The 21,759-nt window shown below is 45.6% G+C and overlaps 1 protein-coding gene across 1 annotated transcript; it reads left to right on the plus strand.

Moving 5' to 3' along the window:
* The first annotated feature begins 6,243 nt into the window (after positions 1–6,243).
* On the plus strand, positions 6,244–16,919 carry CTH (cystathionine gamma-lyase). Its single transcript, XM_075287264.1, has 12 exons — positions 6,244–6,458; positions 9,500–9,581; positions 10,007–10,102; positions 10,197–10,306; positions 11,835–11,966; positions 12,553–12,610; positions 12,811–12,888; positions 13,479–13,631; positions 14,215–14,336; positions 14,805–14,857; positions 15,359–15,497; positions 16,177–16,919. Exons 1-12 carry the CDS (start codon positions 6,282–6,284, stop codon positions 16,240–16,242), a joined length of 1,266 nt encoding a protein of 421 aa, XP_075143365.1. The 5' UTR covers positions 6,244–6,281; the 3' UTR covers positions 16,243–16,919.
* Positions 16,920–21,759: the final 4,840 nt, after the last annotated feature.

Raw genomic sequence — 21,759 nt, forward strand, 5'->3', positions numbered from 1 at the left:
CGTCAGAGACCAAGGGGGCGCGCCTGCGCATTCTACTCGATCAGCTAACCTTAGGGGGCGGGCGCATATTAGTGACGTTATACGCATGCGTGTCCTACTATTACGGCGACCTGCGTGGGCGGTCGCAATTAAGTGACGTCAGAGTCAATGGTCACTGCCGGTTATTGACTCTGCAGTGTGGCTGCCTGGAGGCTAGTGGTCGCCATTCTGGGAATTTAGTGTCACTCTGGTATAAAACACCCTGAGGCCGGCATACTGCCTTACCAATAAGAGCAACCAATCAGATTGCAGCTTTTATTTCGGCACAGCACTGTTTAGTATGTAAGCAGTCATCTGATTGGTTGTGATGGGTGCAAGGGTTTTTTTTTTTTTTTTTCTGTCTTCTTTGGTATTCTGATGGCGCAGAGTTAAGAAATTAGAAATTTCCCCAAAAAACCTGAGTACCTATAAGTCCTCAAACCCGACATTGCGAAAAAGCGCATTGGCTACAGCAAAAGATGCTGCAACGTCCCAAACACGCATTGCAGAAAAATGTGCAGCGGAAAAACTGCGTTTATATAAAGCCTTTGCATTTTTGTAATTCGCAGGATGTCAGTTATACCTAAGGAAGGTAAAATAGGAGCAGAAAGTCCACAGAAAAGCAGTGCGGTAAAAAATGCGCCATGTTTCTCCGCCATGTTTACTTGCCCCGGGTTTTTTTTGCAGCGATTCGCTGCGTGGGACCTTAACCCCCTCCCCTATGGAGCAGCCCAGCCCAGCCTGTTGGAGGGGGCAAGCACTGAGGCCTCTATAATGCATAGGATGTGTTCAAATGCAAGAATCTGACGCTGAATTTGAGCCAGAATCCAAGTGAAATCTTTTGCCCTTTCATGTCAATAGCAGGCAACGGCGGATTGTTTCAGCTAGCGGAGAAATAAGCGTCCTGCTCGTCTTTCAGGTGGATTCTGCCAAAGAACTCCCATTGAAATGAATGAGAGACGGAAGATACACCTCAAGGCAGAATTTGGAAATCGGCCCTGCCTTATAAAGGCAAAATACAGCGGCACTCTTCTCCAAATTCTGCTTCAATTTCCGTGTCTAAATACTTGTGGTTTTTTAACACGCAGAAAAAAACCTGGTTCAAATTCATGAAATTCAGCATCAATATGAACACTCCCTTGCAGTGTTACAGAAACATGAACACCATCTACGTAATGGTGATGCAAATGTAACAACACTGCCATATACGATACGAGAGTACTAAGGGTCGTCCAAAAGTGACCAAACACTTATACTGAGCCATCTGCTGGGCCGGAGAGAAAATCCTGACACTGCCTGTTATCTTTTTGGTGAAAAAAAAGTGAGCTGCTAAACTCATAGTGTGCCCTAACTATGAGGCTAGCTGCGCATGACCAAGTTTCGGCTATGAAACTCGGACCATGTGTTATCCGGATTTAGGGCTCGTTCCCATGATATAACATGTATACATATGTCAGAGTGTGAGCGCTCAAAACAGATGCCATTCATGTTACTGTGTGCCGGCTCACGCGCACTACACATTGAAATCAATGGGAGGCTTTTTGAGCGCTCACACTCTGACACATGTATACGTGTCTGAATGTACAGCGCGTTACATCGTGGGAACGAGCCCTTACTGGCTTGAGCTTCATGATGGGAGCGGGACTCTGACGCTGGGTTCACACCAGCGCCCAATCTCCGTTTTTAGGTTTCCGTCTTCTGCAAACAGAGTAATGCTCCACTCATTCTGACACGTAAACACGTGTCAGAGTGAGCGCTGTAAAACAGAATCCCATTGACTTCAATGGGTGCCGTTTTACGCGCGCCACACATTGAAATCAATGGCTTAAAAAGCCTCCCATTGATTTCAATGTGTAGCGCGCGTAAGATGGCACCCATTGAAGTCAATGGGTTTCTGTTTTACAGCGCTCACTCTGACACGTGTTTACGTGTCAGAATGAATGGCACGTTACTCCGTGTGAACACAGCCTTAGCAGTATAGTTATCATTGATGGTAATAGTCCTTACCCCCCTGCCACATACTGTCCCGTACCAAATACACCAGTATAAGCATAGAAATTCCCCAAATTAGTAAGAATAAAAAGTACATCTGGCCCCGTAGCTTCGTATACGGCGATATAAGAGGTGTAGCCCCAGCTGTTTGAAGAAGCCATGGTGCTCATGGGTGATGTCATGTTCAGTGGTCACGTGGTACAGCAGCAGCTCAGTCTCATTCAAGTGAACTGGGCTGAGATGCAATACCAAGCTCAGCCACTATAAAATGTATGGCGCTATACATTGATAGTCAGTGAAGAGGTCGTAACACCCAAACGCTGCAGCCTGTTCAATCAGCTGATGCCAAGGGAAACCCCTTTAAGGCTGCACATAGCAGGCCGGAACAAAAAAGCATTTTGAGAAAAACCGCGGCAGCAACGTATTGCGCTTTTTGCTGCAGCGCTCTTCACAGAATATCCACAGAGATTTCTGCTTTCATTATATCTATAGGAAAACCTTGGTGATAGGGGGAGTTATTACCCCCCGACACCGGTCTCCCCAATATACTGTAGTACCCTGATGCAAGATTCTGTCTGCTGTGGGTGCAGAAGCCAAATGATGTGGGCGATCAATCAACCATTTGGCAGTGGGCGCAGGTAGGAGTGAGTGTTATATATGTGTAAACACTGCAGAGAAGGTGGCGGCGATGGGTAAGCAGCAGATGGCCACAGGCGGCGGCTTCCGTAAACCTTTTATTCTGGCCGCATGAAAAGGCGATGGAGGAGTTTATTGAAGCAGAAGATTACAGGGGGCGCCTGGAATCTGGAAGTGCCATCTGTAGTGGAGGCACGCTGGCACCAAATGTCACCGTATTGTAGAGTAAAGCAGAATAGGATGGCTGGAATCTAGTACTCGTGCCTGTAGATCCCGTGGGGACCACGTGGGGCTGCAGAGATGGGTCGCAGAGGTTGTAAGCTTTTGTGTGTTTATTTTTGGAGTTTTTTTGTCCTTCATTATATCTGGTTATTCGTCTTTGTTTTCCTACTGGGTATAGATGTCACTTTGACCGCTAGATCGCAGAATCTATAGGTGACAATAGGTGTCCATGACTACTTCTTGATATTTGACATTATATGTTTAAGTGAAGACTTGTCGATGGCGTTTGATTTGTATAGAATATAACACTTTAGGTCTGCTCTTTGGCGCTCACTTTAGGACTGTCACTCGGTTTAAGTTGTGTCTTGGGCTTCAGTCTCTTCTGGTTTTGATGCTCCTACTTGATATTGCCTCTAAGAAACCCTGGACTGGATATATTTCTGGACTAGCATCTTCCTGCGACTTCATCTGTGGGTTGGTGTTGGCGCTGAGCCGCTTATATTTAGCCAATTGCTGTTGTGTATGATCCGCCTGCTCCCGCGTCTCGGCTCTGCTACATCGATGCATTAGGCGCAGCATACTCAGCTGTATGTACATCTCTGCATATGGAGAGCGTACTCAGCTGTGCTACAGCGCTGCCTAAGCTCTGCTACATCTGGCCATTTGGATTAAAGGGGTGTTCTTATGTCAGTGTCTGAGCAGCTTCTGTGTTGGAAACAGCTGAATGGATGTTGCAGAAATTTGCCATAGTTCGATCAGCCTGCTCTCACGTCTCAGCTCTGCTACATCGCTGCATACGTATAGGATACCCAGCTGTATGTACATGTTTGCATATGAAGAGCCTATAGAGGTGTGCTACAGTGTTGCCTAAACTCTGCTACATCGGGCAATTGTGATTATAGGGGTTTTGTTATGTGTTTCTCTGAGCAGCTTCTGTGTTACAAAGGACTGAACAGATGTTGCTGATATGTGCCAAAGTTCTCCCCCTCCCCCATAAGAAGCAGAACAACACATTCCCCGTAGTACTCACTGAAACTCTACACCCAATATACTCTTCACATGCCCACACACAGCCTGCATGTTCTGTAGTCTTCTGATATTCTATGAGACTCCATTTTCTTCACCTTTACACTGTCCAGCTTCATCCTATATAGCTCCACCCACAAAATAGTGTGTAGCTCCGCCCACTGCCTAGCATGATCCTATCCTAGAATGGCTCAAGGACCTGTGATGATGTCATCACAGGTCCTTTAGTGTTGTGTGAACCTAAATTCCTTCACTGTGGTCGGATAGTGACATCATTTACCGGGATAAAAAGTAGCCTATGTTTTAATCGGGGTTCCTATCTATGTATGTGGCAAATTTCATGCAAATCCGTTCAGCCGTTTTTGTGTGATTGAGGAACAAACATCCAAACTCACAAACTATATTAGTAGAATAGAATAGGAATTAAATTGAAAGAGTTTCTTAAAGGGGCTGCTTTTGGTTATCTTGCTGCCCGCTAAAGGTAATAAAATGTTATTAAAAAAATTGTGTGCACCCTAAAATAGTAACATCAAGTATTACAGCCCATTCTGTGAAAAAAACAAAACCTGCACAGAAAAAAATCCCACTTTTAATATAATAAAATTTATAAAACTGCATTGACCTGCAGAATCATATTAAGATGTCACTTATATCTCACAATTAATGTTGTAAAAGTAGAACAAAGGCAGAATTTCTGAGTTTACTCATCCGCTCCTCTGTAACAGTTATACAATACATAATATGCACCCCAATATGCTGCCATTGAAAAAAAGTATCGCCTTCTTTATCCAAGATTTGCTAATCCTTCCAGCAGCCGCCACACATTCCTTGTTTTCCTCGGAGACTGGTCCAGGGAGGAGCAGCAGCACTGGGATTGCTTATCACAAGGCGTTGTGCAGAGCTGTGTTTGCTGTTTGCAGGGCGCTGCTGTGCTGTCCTCCTCTGGAGGGCTCGAGCTGCTCTGCTTCCTCCATGTAGCTTTGCATAGTTGAGATGTGATGCCGCCTTAGGGTTTGGTTCTGTTCTCCTGAGGTCACATGAATCAGCAGAAGGAAGTGGTGGTGGAGACTTGTAACGCCAGGGATCAGCAGCATTATTATAGTCAGGTACAGCGGACCCTCCCTCATGACTTGTCTGAGACTTGAGCACAAAACTGAGCTGACAAAGACAACCTGTCCCCATCAGGACTGTATTATAGCGTGGACAGTCCAGCAAGTGTCCCATTGTCTCCATTATCCAGCACCCAGCTTGACCTTACAGGGATTGTGGATTTGTGTAAATTCACTTACTCCTCTTGCAGACGACTGTATGACTGGTCAGGGCGCTATTCAGGTTTTCCCATTCATTTCTATGAATTACACGGTCCCATGTACAGGCCGACAGTCTGGGCTGCAAAATATGGAACGGGTCCTATTCCTGTTGGATTTTGCGACCCTGCTTCAGAGACTCCTATTCATTGAAGCCGTGGAAGCGCAGTCGGTGCACGGGTGGCACACACATGGATGTGTCGCCCACACGCCGCCCATGCCATTCATTCACGAAAGCACATGACTTTAGGATGAGGCCCCACTTTCGGAACCCTGTGTTTATTTGTTGCAGATTTTACTGCGTTTTGTTTCAGTCAAATCCAAGGCTACCTGGGAGGGGAGGTTTGTCATTTTGTCACGGTTTTTGCTATCGCATGCTGTAGAACCCGCGGCAAGATCAAGCACGATTCTTATTTTTTTTAAGCTTCCTGTTGTTATCTCCAATTGAGAACAATGGGAGGCAAATTTTAGCTGGAATCTGCCACAAATTCCTGTGTGTGACCGTCCCCTTAGGGTGACTTTATGTGCAGAAAGGTTTGCAATTGCCTTACTTATCTGAATCGGTCTTGCAGAAATCCATGAGCTCCCTGCCAAACCAATCCTGGAACTGATTTCCTAACATGTGAATAATAATATTATCCCATGCACACCATACGGTGGCTCGGTGGTTAGCATTGTTGCCTTGCAGCACTGGGATCCTGGGCTTGTATCCTGCCAAGAACATCATCTGCAAGGAGTTTGTATGTTCTTCCCATGTGAGCTGAATATGGGACGATGACTGGTAATGTAGAATTTGATATGGGTAAGATAAATAAATACTCTCTGTGCTTGGTAGATTTGTGTACAACTCCAATGTAATACATGTTGCATTATGTTGCAAGCCCCTGTTGTGTATATACAATGTATCATTGTATCCGAAGCTGCTGCTGATGACATCAGAGGAAGAGTGGGCGGTCTGCTCTCCTCCCCCTAGTGATGGTCATGCCAACACCTCCATCTCCAACCAATGCACTCCCGCCAGAGCCTGGGACCTGCTCATATAGGAGGGGTAAGCAGCCGCTCAGTTTCACAGCCAGCAGCATGCAGGATCAGGAGCAGCGGCAGTGCCCCACAAAGGGCTACTTGGAGGAGTACAAGCACTTTGCCACGGACGCTATCCACACAGGGCAGGAGCCGGAGCAATGGAACTCCATGGCGGTGGTGCCGCCCATCTCTCTGTCCACCACCTTCAAGCAGCATGGTCCTGGAGAGCATGCGGTGAGTGTCGCGGCAAAGGACGCTACTATAGGATTTATATATAGGCTCCAGATCCCAAATATGCATTTACCATAGAAATGTACAGTGACATCACAGTCGCCGCTCTATCATCCATTATTAGGAGTTGTGATGTTACGTCATAATGTGCCGTGACATCACAAGTCATAGTAGAGTCCTAAAGGGGATCATGTCTCCCCATCCCCCCGTCCCTTTGTTCTATCCCTGTCTGTATATGGGGATATATGCAGAGGTTACGGTTTACTATCACTGGCTATGAAGAGGTTCTGCAGCAGCTTCCAGCATTGTCATGCCTGTATTTCATCAGCCAGGTCCCTTTGTTCTATCCCTGTCTGTATATGGGGATATATGCAGAGGTTACGATTTACTATCACTAGATCACTATGAAGAGGTTCTGCAGCAGCTTCCAGCATTGTCATGCCTGTATTTCATCAGCCAGGTCCCTTTGTTCTATCCCTGTCTGTATATGGGGATATATGCAGAGGTTACGATTTACTCTCACTAGATCACTATGAAGAGGTTCTGCAGCAGCTTCCAGCATTGTCATGCCTGTATTTCATCAGCCAGGTCCCTTTGTTCTATCCCTTTTTGTGTATGGGCTCATGTGTAGAGGGTTACAGAGCTGACCAGCAGGTTCCACAGCTTTGTATGGTGTGTGACATGGCCGTGTCTATGAGGAGGGACATGATGTAATATTACATGAGACTCCGGTGTATTCCGCTTAGTCACTGGAGATCAGCACTGGCCAGCAGCAGCTTGTATACTAGGAGTCAATCTGAGGACTCACTACTATAGCACAACCCTATAGAGTACTACAGAAGCCAGAATATACATGGAGATCAGGTCTCAGATAAATGAAGCTATAGGGATACATAGACAGTACTGAGCTAAAGGTGTATACGGGTGTGGACACATTGCTGCACAGTAAGAACACTTTCAGAAACAGAAGGGTTAATAGTATATTTTTGTAAATGAAGCAAAGAGAAATGTAAATCCCAGCAATATTCAGTGTGACCTTTGCCCTTTGCCTTCCATCAGTTCTTCTCGGTACAGTTTTTGCCAGACCTGGGCAGGGAGGTTGTTCCCGCCGCCATCTTGCAGAACTAAGCACCAAGCTTCTGTGGATGTTACTTGCTCCAATCCGTCTGTCTCTTCATGTCATCCCAGACAGACTGGACGGTGTTGAGATCAGGGCTATATCTGTGTGGGCCGTGTTATCACTTCCAGGACTCCTCCAAAGGGCAAAGGTCACACCAAGTATTGATGGGATTTACATTTCTTTAGATAAACTATTAACCCTTCTATTTCTGAAGGCGTCCTTACTGTGCGGCATTTTTTCCACCTGCCTAATACCTTTGCACAGTTCTGTATCCCCCATGTAAGGCTCAGTCCCATGTGCACAGAGCCTTACACTATATATGTCACCTTCAGTATTGGGCTTCTTTTATCCGAGGGTAAGACCAAGCTGCCATGTTGCTTTATTGCACCGTTGCGATGGACAACAAGGCCAGTTTTGATAACTGAATGCCAGCGCCGGCGGCTTGTGAAATACCCAGCTGTCTTTAATAGCTGACTACTTTGTTAATCTTCACTCGGATTGTTGTCCAAGGTTCTGACAAGTCAAAGTTTAACTTCTAGCGCTCTAATGTGATACAGCAGGGTGACAAGGCAAAACAGAACTTACGAGACAGACACATCAATGGAGAACGCCACCCCGGTGATCCGCTGATCCCTGTGGCCCTTGTAATCTCCCAGGGAAGTTGCAGTGGGTTAACCATGTAGCATCGCCCTGTTGTGCCCAAATATATGGGTGACCCTGCAATACTGGGCCATGTCTGCCAAACAGGTGCAGGTCCGTGTGTTGTCAATGTGCAGTATGAGTCTGGGCCGTCAGACCTGGACTACACCACGTCCAATAATGTCGACCATCTGAATAATTCTATCCAAGCCAGTGACTACGAGGTGCTAATCGGTAATGGCGTCTATAATGGCGATGAGCCAGGTCACCACGATTAGGACCATTAGTTACACCCACTAGTAAAACCTTTAATATCACTGTATACAATAAGTCACCGCTTACTGCCCTTTAATACTTCGCTTTTATGAGCCGTATCAAAGGGTATTTTACAGAACCAAGGCCTAGCCCGCGCCCATTCATTTCATGTCCTTGCCTGGGTGGGGTTTGGTGACTGGGATCCTTGGATAATCTGCAACCGGTCATGAAGAATTACAGGCAATCCCGCAACTTAAAGGGGTTGCCTCATAAGAGACAATTCCTTTTAGAGCGCAGCACCAGGGGCGATCACTGGATCAATCCAAGTCCTGTCGGTGGTATTGCAGGGGAAATGTGTTATTATATGGCAGCCATTCAGATGAGTGACCCCTTGATAGAAGGACGGGTCGAGTCTACGCTTGGCACAAGACCCTTTCATGCACCAAATGTAAGCCACGCTCCCCCTCCCACGACTCACACACCACTTTCTGCCACAATGAGACGCCTCGACCAGATATATTGATCATAACTCAAACCAGTTATCGGGTGTGAATTATACAGGAGCTATGGGATAGTTCCTGACTAGTGTGGACTTCCATTCTGGTGCACCTGATGAAGACCCCCAGCATATGACCAGGTGGGCATCTAAGGAGGGGGACGATTTTTGCAGTCAATGAAATGACAACCGAGTCGACCCTGTGATGTACTCGCCTCTATGGGGGCTTCTAATCTGTTCCATCACGGAGCAGGATAGGACCATCAGTATGGAATGGACCATTGGACACCCCCTTGAGTCTTCCTTGTTCCTGTCTGGGGCCTTTATTGAGACATCATTGACTCTCCATTCTCCTCTATGATCTCCATATGTCTTCCTCAGACAACCAGTCTAATGTCTTTGGCCTTGTAGTTGGTGTCTAATATAATGAAGCATTTCTTCCTCCACGTTTGTCCCCCATAGTAAGTCCTTTATACATATCCTAAGCCGGTAGAATGAAATACGTGTTTGTGATCCCATCTTTTTATTTCTTAGGGTTACGAGTACAGCCGCAGTGGAAACCCAACAAGGAACTGTCTGGAGAAAGCTGTGGCCGCCCTTGATGGAGCCAAATACTGTAAGACTTGGGACTTCGATGGTTCAATCTGACCACATAGTTATATCTCTGGTATTCAAAACCTAGAACCTTCTCGTGTCCTATAATGGATGAGATTCTCAGCTTTCACGTGACACCAAGATCACCAATTGGAAGCAGAGTCGGAATTGTTTCTATTTCTATGTAGCGGCTCCTAATCCCGGCTATGATTGCCCACTATCATTGAGTTTATGATCAACAAGTATTCCTAAATCTTTCTCCCCTGTAGACTCGCCCCATAGTGATCTGGTATGTGTTAGGCTTCCCATCCAGACATGATACACTGTCATACTAAAGAAGGATGCAGGACCTGATAAAAGGATTATAACCAACGTTGCAAGACTGTATAGCATTGCTGGTGTGACATCCCTACTACTGATACAATAACTCCATTACTCTCTGTCCAGGTTTGGCTTATGCATCCGGTTTGGCTGCGACACTTAACATTGCCCATCTTCTGAAAGCTGGAGACCGGATCATCTGCACCAGTGACGTCTATGGAGGTAAGGGCTCAAACGCTTACTGGGTGACTCTGTGACCGAATTCTGCCCCCACAGCTGCTAAAACGGTCTGCTGTTTCTTCCGTTCTCCTGGCAGGTACAAACAGATATTTTAGGAAAGTTGCGGCAAACTTGGGCCTGCAGGTGACATTCGTGGACTGTTCAGATCTGAAGTGTTTAGAAGCGGCAATGACTCCGGACACCAAGGTAAGTTACTTGTATATAGATATGGACCCAGCGACTCATAGACACACCTGTCCTAAAGTAGGAGAAATGTGCTGTGCAGGGACTGTCTAGATGCCATGTATATACCCAGTATAAAGTATATAATCATTCCAAGTATATGGGAGGAATGCACGGTTGGCCTTGGAGTTTACAATGGGATTGGCTCTGGAGTCCATATGCCGCTATCTCACTGATGGTCGATGGACTGACTGTCCTTATTATAAATCTGGTGTCCAAAGTTCCAGAAGTCCCGATAGACTGGGTAGTTTATAAGATGTGGATGGGAAGGAAGTGGGTAGAGCAAAAAGAAATAAAAACATACTAAGTAAATTCAGTCCCCAGACCAGAGCCCTGCACTAAGCAGCACACTGTATAAGCACTTGGTGCATGCACATTACAGTCCTCCGAGGTGCAGGACCTCTAATCCCCCTCATCTCACTACAGGTCCTGCACCACTGGAATACACTATAATATGATAGATAGGAAGCAGGAACAGTACGGGCTGCAAAGAAAAAATACCCGTGGCAGGACCTTTGTCACCTGACCATAAACCAAAGGTCCTGCACCTCTTCTGGTTACAAATTTGCTGTGATTTATGCAAAATCGTGATAAAACTGCAGCCATTTTGCTACAATTAAGATGGACTTTAGAAACCTATTTGGGTAACAAATATGCAAATCTATTCTCCAGGATGTGATTGGGAGAACAGTGCCTCTGTATGCCGCCCTCTAGAGGGCAGCCTCCTTAGCATCATGCATGATTCAGTTAATAAGTCTACTATCATGATGCGGATTTAATTGCCAAATTAGTATTTCTATTCCAAATGGAACAGATTCCCAGCTATGGACAGTGCTGTTTAGGTCTTTTGGGCCTCCTCAGCATAGCGCAGGGATACTGATTTGGCAGAGTGAGAGACTATAGACCAGGGTGCCAAATCAGTATCCCTGCGCTATGCTGAGGAGGCCCAAAAGACCTAAACAGCGCTGTCCATAGCTGGGAATCTGTTCCATTTGGAGTAGAAATACTAATTTGGCAATTAAATCCGCATCATGATAGTAGACTTATTAACTGAGTCATGCATGATGTTAAGGAGGATGCCCTCTAGAGGGCGGCATACAGAGTGCACTGTTCTCCTAATTACATCCTGGAGAATAGATTTGCATATTTTTTACCCAGAATGCCTAGCGGAGCAGGAATGACTTGTAAGTCTCCGTACTGCCTATGTAGGCACACACTCTCCCTAATGTGTATGATTATCCCCTGACCCCGAAATTTATTTGGTAATCTTGCACAGCACAAATGCAGGGTAGACGTAGAGAGGCTGCCGACATGGCGCGCTCTGACTACCTAATGACTAGCCCCTGTATCCTGGACGTGTGCACATCATGTTGCCCCTGACCTGATAGAAGGGCCGTTTATCAGAGGGGTATTTGGTGGAGGCCGTTGGCACCTAGTGGATATGCCCAGTGGCCGGTTGATATTAAGATGTTTTTTTTCTCTCCCACCCCAGCTTGTGTGGATCGAAACCCCGACGAACCCAACGCTAACGGTTATCGATATACAAGGTTGCGCTGAGGTCGTCCACAAGCATCCAGACGCCATCCTGGCAGTCGATAACACCTTCATGTCGGCCTATTTCCAGGTTGGTGGTAATGACTATAGATCCATACTGTATGTGGGGACGAACAATCTGTAGTGTATCAGATGATGGAAATGGCGAGTGTACTGAACAAGAGCGGGCAGTGACCTGTGCACTCATGTGGCGGTAGTGAGGACAGGGCTTGATGTAGAGGGGGAGGTCACGAATCGGGGGAGGGATACGCTATAGATGTGATGTCACTGCAGCCACAATGTAACAACTGTAGCAGATATTCTAGAATTCTCAAAACCGTGTCTACGCCTTCGCCACCACATGGGCCAACGATTACAACCTGCAACCCACACTGCAGCGGTGCCCGTGTCATCACATTGTGATCGACAACTCCTGTAACTGCAAGAATCAGCGCAACAGCTTATACGGGCTATTTAACCCCTTAGCTACCCCCACAACACATTTATGGAGTGTCAATGGATTTCCATAGTTGCCAACTCTTCCTAATTTGCTAGGCCAGTACCTATTACCCTGATAAACATGCCGCCCCTTTAATAATGTTTCCTACTAAGCCTGTTATTTATTGGGTCGACTTTAGACAAATTTTAACGTTTCAGTTTTTTCTTAATTTTTCCAGCGCCCGTTGGCCCTGGGAGCGGATATCTGCATGTATTCAGCAACCAAGTATATGAACGGTAAGTAAAGCGGCCGCAAGATGAAGGTGTAGTAATACTAGCTTTACCCACCAGGGGGCAGTCTGTGTCTGCCACTACTGTTTGTTCGGTTAAGGGCTCCATAAATGAGGCGACGCAGCAAATATCCAAAATTATAGCAGAATGTCCTGTGTTTTAATATAGAAAATTCTATGTATGACATTTAACTCTTGGTGTTCCAGGCCACAGTGACGTTGTCATGGGATTGGTCTCTGTAAACTGCGACAAACTGTATGAAAACCTAAAGTTCCTCCAGAATGGTGAGTGGAGATTTCAAGAAGAATCTTAGGGTCGAGGATTTTGGAATTGTTCTGCTTTTTTTTTTTTTTTTTTTTTTTTTTTTTTTTTTTAGATAAATCTATGCAGTTCATGCAGTACACCACTAGGGGAGCTAGAGGATAAATGCTCAGTAGTAGTGGATGCATCAGGAATTGGCGCACAACAGGTCAGGTTCATGCAAGAATATTTCTGCAAGTCTGCGAGCTCCTTATAGCGCTCCACATGGCGCGGAGGGCATACTGCATGGTGCAATGACAAGAGATTTACACCCTCCATGCACACATGTGGGTTTTGCAGAAGAAATCTGCATGTAAAGAGGATCATACACTTTAGATCACCATTAGCCAAATGTTCTATCATCTGAGCCATCCTCCCATACATGTGCATACTTGGCTTGGCTGGGTGTGCATGTGTCCCATCAGGAAAAAAGGCAATCAGGCGTGTTGAATATCACCATCCCGATCCTTCTTTCCCCTGACCGCTGCTGTTTGGGGTGATTCAGGAGACCCCTATATATATTAGATGGTTGGCCCTTCTGTACCAGATCTCTGACCATTCTTCTGTCCCGCAGCTCTTGGCGCCATTCCATCCCCGTTCGATTGTTTCCTTTGCAACCGCGGACTGAAGACCCTGCCCCTGCGGATGAAGCAACATTTCTTTAATGGTCTAGCGGTGGCCACGTTTCTGGAGCGGGATCCTCGTGTGGACAAGGTTCTGTTTCCAGGTAAAGATTCAGTGTCTATCTGAGTGTCATGGCTCTGGTTTGGCTCATATCCCCAGTCTTGTGTCATTATGGGGCTGACATCACAAGGAAACCACCTATAGGTGGCGCTAGAGATGATTTACAGACTTGCAAACTATTACTATAATAATGCAGGTAAAGTTTCTGGATGTTTTGGCTTAGATGGAGTGTTGTATCCGCTCCATTGTGTAGAATGGAGGCGCCCTTGGTGGTAGATCGTACGTGTTGGGTGCATGCACTTGGTTTGCAGCAGCGGCCATTGCCTTGAAGACATAAAAGACAGGCAGATTGAAAGCTGGAAGTGCTGACATTGGGGTGCCTAAACTCACACGGGGTGCGCACCCACTGAGCGATGGTATATGCACACAAACTTTACATTTACGCACAATGTGTAAGAGCGCACTACGTTAGGCTGGTAAAACTTTTCGGCTCCTACCCCTGGCTAAACCTGAACCCTGGCTCCCTACTAGTGTGTATTACAGACAGGTGGGCACCACCATGTCCACGTGTGTGTGTGTGTGTGTATCCAGAGGCCATGTCTTATGCGGTGATCTCTTTATTTCAGGGCTCCCATCTCACCCCCAGTATGAGATCACCAAGCGCCAATGCACCGGAGTGCCGGGGATGATCACATTCTACATTAAAGGCAGCTTAGAACACGCCAAGATCTTCCTCAAGAGCCTGAAGGTAAATAGGACTCAATTCCTTTATATCAGACCCATGGGGGGGAAGATAAAGGGAGTCCGACATACCTGCCCAGGGTGTCCCTGCTTTATCTATGTGCATTAGTGTGAACTGCAGCAGATCCATGGCCCATGGGCGAGACCGGGAAAAGCTAGAGCCTAATGCTGAGCAACCCCTGACCTGTGTGCTGTAGTTGTGGGGTAACTCCTCTTGTTACATTGTAACCAGCACAGATTAGAAGTATTTCCTGCACCTGCCGGGACATTCACCTGCTGACTTGTTATAACACCAAACATTGCCCGCACCGGCTCCTGATATGGCCCAGATCTCAGAATAGGAGCTTGTGCCGGAAATACTTGGCAGCACGGCTTGTAGATTATACTTGGCATTGTTGTGTGTTATATTTGGGGTCACCCCTTGTGACGCATTGTTTCCAGTAAAAGCTCTGACTTCTGCTTTGTATTTTTCCAGCTTTTTGCCCTCGCTGAAAGTCTTGGTGGATATGAAAGTCTGGCCGAGCACCCGTGAGTAGATCTGACACTGACCCTCTAGGGGTGTAATTTTCGGTCTCTGGTTGTCAGGGCTTAATAGAAGTTTTAGTTTTGCCAGAGGCGTCTCTCAAAATCTGTAATGGAGCTTCTACCTTGCGCCTTTCTAAACTGTGGTATATTTTACATGGCAGAGGAGCTTTGGGGTTCCCTCAGGGTCCAGGACCCCGTACTGACTGCTGCCTCCGCACCCCCTATAGCTACACCCCATATAGCTCTGTGGACTCCATTCCTATGCAAAAGCCTTTATCTTAAAGGGGTTTCTGGGATATAAATATTGATGACCTATCCCTAGGAATGGACGTCGGGATCTGGGCTGGTGCACTAAGCACCTTGCATCGTAGGGGGTCCGAGTATTGTAGGGGGTTTGTGTTTTTGGCTCAGTAGAGTCTTCTGGATAGCAGACATCTTGGTTTGTCATCTCCGTCCAGCACTTTTATGGCCTGTGTAATGTTCTGCCGGTTTCCTCTTGTGTAGAGCGATTATGACCCACGCCTCAGTGCCCGAAGAGGACCGAGCCACCCTCAACATCAGCGACACCCTCATCCGTCTCTCCATTGGGTTAGAGGACACGGAAGACATCATCGAGGACCTAGACCAAGCGCTGCAGTCCGCGGTGGGTTATTACACCCGATGATTTTCTCGAGTGTAAAATCTTTCAATCATGGCAAATATTGATCGCATCGCTGCATTGTCTGCAGTCTGTAGGAACCAAATGTATGAAAGGGGTCATGTCATCAAAAAACACAGGATAGGGGTTAAATGTCCGGTCCCTTGGGACCTCCAGTGGTCAGAACAGGGGAACCAAACCGTGCTTGTGTGACCAATGCTCCCTTCACAGGGATGATGTCCCGTAGAAGTGTATGGAGAGCACCTGGCTAAATCCTCACTGTCCCCTGTGCCTTTGCTTGGCTTTATTTTACTTGCTGCTCCTTGTACAAGGACAAACTACATTTCCCAGGATTCATCTGCCTTTTCTCATTCTCTGTGTACCCCTTTTCCACTCTCCCGCTGATAAATCGCTACCTTATTTGAGGTCGCGTGCTGTGATGTTTCATTTGCTGGCTGAACTGCTCACAAGGAGGGGTAGTGAATTTGCAAATGAAACGTCACAGTGACCAGAAAATAAATCAGGTAAACGGGATAAATTTAAGCAGGATATGAATTAGGACGTATTTTGTATTGAGGTATCCTGATATCTTGCCCGTGGAATAATACAGTATAGGAGGATACTGCACATAAGTGCACTGTGTGAACATGGCCTTACCCGTCTTTTTTTTTTTTCTCTCTTCCAGCACCCAGATCTGACAAACCCGACCAAGGTGGAAGATCTGCTGCATCATCTGAAGTCCAACTGTTAAATACGGGCAATATTCCCCAGTATTATAACCCATCAGATTGAAGAATATTTGTGACAATTCACACCAGACTGTAATAAGATCTAATTTATTCCTAGTAACCTGACACTGTGACTCAGGAGCCCTAAATCCGCCCGCTCCCCTATAGTAATTTATAGACTCAAACATTCTATAGATCAAGTTTAGTTACTTTCTAAGATCGTTGCACCTTGTCCTCATCCTGCGTTGCAGCCTGTATTCTACTCCCAGAGCTGCAATCCTACTTCTGTTATTGGAAACGTTCAGCAGGCTTGTGGACAAATCCCTCGCCCCCTAACCGCTTACCTCCGCACTCGTGCTGCCATTTTACCTTTTGCTGCATCACATTACTATCTGAACAAGCAGGAGATTCCAATAGAGTTCAGCTCTGAAGCCTGCAACAGTGTTAATGCAGCTCAATGAAGTCAACTCACAAGATGATATAATCCCACCCTTGGGATTAAAGATCTGACATGACCGTTCTTAGCTATGGGGCTCAGAAACCAAAAAATGGCTGCATCTCAGGGCCACCTGCAATAAGTGCTGCTTACGACGAGGTGATCCGAAGTGCCCGGAGAAGGTGCTGTCACCTAGAGTACACGCGTGTCACATGATTGAATCCAATGTCTCGGTGCACTGAATTGTCCGTGCGTCCTAATAAATCTCCTACTATTTTTACATAGACTTGTGTCTCCATGTATATGACAAGACGTTCTAGGGATATCAATACGGAATCAGCCATTTGGGAGGTTTAATAAGAAAATAAATCATGAATTTGCATTACATGATTATGGGGTCAGCCACTAATCTGCCACCAGGGGGCAGGACTGGCCCAAGGCTGAATGTGCCCCACCACCATCATGTGTTCTCTAAAGCCCTAGTTTCCCCGACCTTAATGGTGCCTTAGACGACTCCCTACTCCGCCTTCCCGCACCTGGATCCAGCAGCAGCAGCTGCGAAGATATGTTACAGAAAACACAGACAATAGACGTCTATGGAAGATGGTTGTGGGCATGCTTGTGACAAAATCACTGTGAAGGGGATGGAGGAGCTGAGGTGGATCCTGTGTTACATCCCTCACTTTTATAATATGAGTGTCCCCTTTGTAAGGTGTAGTTATATATACCGTAATATGTATTTTTTCCATTGTCTTCTATGTAGCGTTTCTTGTAATGCAATTTTGTTGTCCAGGTTTCCCTCCTTTAATGGCCCCTTACATCTCAATCTTCTCCACCGTCTCTCCCATGCCCTCAGCAGCGGTTCTAGAGATAGCCAGACAATAGACCTCTATGGGAGTTGTTGTGGGCATGCTTTGTGTCATGTGACAAAATCACTGTGAAGGGGATGGAGGAGCTGCCCCTGCCCCGCTGACATTGTATCAGTGGTAAAAATGGACACAAAAAGTTAGTATATGGGGTGCTGAGATGATCTGCACTGATTGCTCATGAACGGTGAGGGCTAGAGAAAAAATTTCAAGTGCAACGTATCTTGAAGGATACGACTATTGTAAACAGATGCAGCAGATATAACAAATTTGGCTCTGCTACATGAGAGGAACTATATATATATATATATATATATATATATATATATAATACTATTCTGCTTTAACCTCCACTTTCTTCTGCGCTAGTCTTGCTCACAGGTCGTGTGTGGTTTTGCATTAAATAGAGTGGAGCTGCAATACCACATATGACCTGTGGACTGAGGTGGCGCTGTTTCATAAAAAAACAGCCATGTGTTTTTCTGTACCGTGCCTTTAAGTACGCACTAATACATCTTCCCCAGACTGTTTGGTATTGCTTCATTACTCAGCAAATGTGCCATACAGAACTACTCGGGTGGGATCTGTATTTTCCTCCCCCATGGGGGCGCCACCTGTCCGTAGTGCATAGAGTCACATGGGGGTCCTAGCAGAGTCCCATACATCACTGTCATGGAGGACCGGTGGCACACTTTGCTGCATTGCTTTGTGAACAGGTTTCATGTCCCCTGGGTGCAGAGATCCAGATCACCGGAGCCCTGCGGAGACTCCAACGTACACAGATGTATTTCATTACGGATGTGGCGGTACGTGCCCGGCCTTACAATGGCTGCCAGCGCCACTCCGAGCATTGAATTATATTCTGTCCTCAGCGTATGGGACATTAACCCCAGGAGGATGGACACGGACGTGAGATGGCGGAGCAAAGTGAGAAATATGTGACAATGAAAGAGAAAAACATGGTGAGCGAAGGGGGGAGGGGAGAATAAACACCACATAGGTGTTCACTGAGTGCACTGGTAATAATGGCGTCTGTACTAGTGCACCCCGCTCCCTTATGGTGAACATGTACTAAGGCCCTGTTCACACATTCATTGGAGCCTTTCTTGTAGATTCTGCACTATACAGTGGAGGTTTCCCATCAAAATGTCAGAAACCTCAATGAAACCCTACAGACCATATTAAAAGTCATTCTGGTGTGTGGAGGAGAAGTGATCTAGAAGTTACAGTAGTGAATCCTGGAGGAGTATTGATCTAGATGTTACAGTAGTGAATCCTGGAGGAGAAGTGATCTAGAAGTTACAGTAGTGAATCCTGGAGGAGAAGTGATCTAGATGTTACAGTAGTGAATCCTGGAGGAGAAGTGATCTAGAAGTTACAGTAGTGAATCCTGGAGGAGAAGTGATCTAGATGTTACAGTAGTGAATCCCGGAGGAGAAGTGATCTAGAAGATACAGTAGTGAATCCTGGAGGAGAAGTGATCTAGAAGTTACAGTAGTGAATCCTGGAGGAGAAGTGATCTAGATATTACAGTAGTGAATCCCGGAGGAGAAGTGATCTAGAAGATACAGTAGTGAATCCTGGAGGAGAAGTGATCTAGAAGTTACAGTAGTGAATCCCGGAGGAGAAGTGATCTAGATGTTACAGTAGTGAATCCCGGAGGAGAAGTGATCTAGATATTACAGTAGTGAATCCCGGAGGAGAATGATCTAGAAGTAACAGTAGTGAATCCTGGAGGAGAAGTGATCTAGAAGTAACAGTAGTGAATCCTGAAGGAGAAGTGATCTAGATGTTACAGTAGTGAATCCTGGAGGAGAAGTGATCTAGAAGTTACAGTAGTGAATCCTGGAGGAGAAGTGATCTAGAAGTTACAGTAGTGAATCCTGGAGGAGAAGTGATCTAGATGTTACAGTAGTGATTCCTGGAGGAGAATGATCTAGAAGTTACAGTAGTGAATCATGGAGGAGTACTGATCTAGATGTTACAGTAGTGAATCCTGGAGGAGAAGTGATCTAGAAGTTACAGTAGTGAATCCTGGAGGAGAAGTGATCTAGATATTACAGTAGTGAATCCCGGAGGAGAAGTGATCTAGAAGATACAGTAGTGAATCCTGGAGGAGAAGTGATCTAGAAGTTACAGTAGTGAATCCTGGAGGAGAAGTGATCTAGATGTTACAGTAGTGAATCCCGGAGGAGAAGTGATCTAGATGTTACAGTAGTGAATCCTGGAGGAGAAGTGATCTAGAAGTAACAGTAGTGAATCCTGAAGGAGAAGTGATCTAGATGTTACAGTAGTGAATCCTGGAGGAGAAGTGATCTAGAAGTTACAGTAGTGAATTCTGGAGGAGAAGTGATCTAGAAGTTACAGTAGTGAATCCTGGAGGAGAAGTGATCTAGAAGTTACAGTAGTGAATCCTGGAGGAGAAGTGATCTAGAAGTTACAGTAGTGAATCCTGGAGGAGAAGTGATCTAGAAGTTACAGTAGTGAATCCTGGAGGAGAAGTGATCTAGATGTTACAGTAGTGATTCCTGGAGGAGAATGATCTAGAAGTTACAGTAGTGAATCATGGAGGAGTACTGATCTAGATGTTACAGTAGTGAATCCTGGAGGAGAAGTGATCTAGATGTTACAGTAGTAAATCCTGGAGGAGAAGTGATCTAGAAGTTACAGTAGATAATCCTGGAGGAGAAGTGATCTAGAAGTTACAGTAGTGAATCATGGAGAAGTGCTCTAGATGTTACAGTAGTGAATCCCGGAGGAGAAGTGATCTAGATGTTACAGTAGTGAATCCTGGAGGAGAAGTGATCTAGATGTTACAGTAGTGAATCATGGAGGAGAAGTGATCTAGAAGTTACAGTAGTGAATCCTGGAGGAAAAGTGATCTAGAAGTAACAGTAGTGAATCCTGGAGAAGTGATCTAGATGTTACAGTAGTGAATCCTGGAGGAGAAGTGATCTAGAAGTTACAGTAGATAATCCTGGAGGAGAAGTGATCTAGATGTTACAGTAGTGAATCATGGAGAAGTGCTCTAGATGTTACAGTAGTGAATCCCGGAGGAGAAGTGATCTAGAAGTTACAGTAGATAATCCTGGAGGAGAAGTGATCTAGAAGTTACAGTAGTGAATCATGGAGAAGTGCTCTAGATGTTACAGTAGTGAATACCGGAGGAGAAGTGATCTAGAAGTTACAGTAGTGAATCCTGGAGGAGAAGTGATCTAGAAGTTACAGTAGTGAATCCTGGAGGAGAAGTGATCTAGAAGTTACAGTAGTGAATCCTGGAGGAGAAGTGATCTAGATGTTACAGTAGTGAATCCTGGAAGAGAAGTGATCTAGATGTTACAGTAGTGATTCCTGGAGGAGAAGTGATCTAGAAGTTACAGTAGTAAATCATGGAGGAGTAGTGATCTAGATGTTACAGTAGTGAATCCTGGAGGAGAAGTGATCTAGAAGTTACAGTAGTGAATACTGGAGGAGAAGTGATCTAGAAGTTACAGTAGTGAATCCTGGAGGAGAAGTGATCTAGATGTTACAGTAGTGATTCCTGGAGGAGAATGATCTAGAAGTTACAGTAGTGAATCATGGAGGAGAAGTGATCTAGATGTTACAGTAGTGAATCCTGGAGGAGAAGTAATCTAGAAGTTACAGTAGTGAATCCTGGAGGAGAAGTGATCTAGATGTTACAGTAGTGAATCCTGGAGGAGAAGTGATCTAGAAGTTACAGTAGTGAATCCTGGAGGAGAAGTGATCTAGATGTTACAGTAGTGAATCCTGGAGGAGAAGTGATCTAGAAGTTACAGTAGTGATTCCTGGAGGAGAATGATCTAGAAGTTACAGTAGTGAATCATGGAGGAGAAGTGATCTAGATGTTACAGTAGTGAATCCTGGAGGAGAAGTGATCTAGAAGTTACAGTAGTGAATCCTGGAGGAGAAGTGATCTAGAAGTAACAGTAGTGAATCCTGGAGGAGAAGTGATCTAGAAGTTACAGTAGTGAATCCTGGAGGAGAATGATCTAGAAGTTACAGTAGTGAATCCTGGAGGAGAAGTGATCTAGATGTTACAGTAGTGATTCCTGGAGGAGAATGATCTAGAAGTTACAGTAGTGAATCATGGAGGAGTAGTGATCTAGATGTTACAGTAGTGAATCCTGGAGGAGAAGTGATCTAGAAGTTACAGTAGTGAATCCTGGAGAAGAAATGATCTAGAAGTTACAGTAGTGAATCCTGGAGAAGTGCTCTAG

Source organism: Leptodactylus fuscus, chromosome 9 (genome assembly GCF_031893055.1).
Source record: "Leptodactylus fuscus isolate aLepFus1 chromosome 9, aLepFus1.hap2, whole genome shotgun sequence".
Lineage (NCBI taxonomy): Eukaryota > Metazoa > Chordata > Amphibia > Anura > Leptodactylidae > Leptodactylus > Leptodactylus fuscus.

Excerpts from the sequence above, each read along its gene's own strand:
- CTH (XM_075287264.1), top strand. The coding sequence starts at position 6,282 with ATGCAGGATCAGGAGCAGCGGCAGTGCCCCACAAAGGGCTACTTGGAG. Across the intron at positions 6,459-9,499 it reads ATGGTCCTGGAGAGCATGCG|GGTTACGAGTACAGCCGCAG; the intron begins GTGAGTGTCGCG and ends TTTATTTCTTAG. Across the intron at positions 14,858-15,358 it reads GAAAGTCTGGCCGAGCACCC|AGCGATTATGACCCACGCCT; the intron begins GTGAGTAGATCT and ends CCTCTTGTGTAG.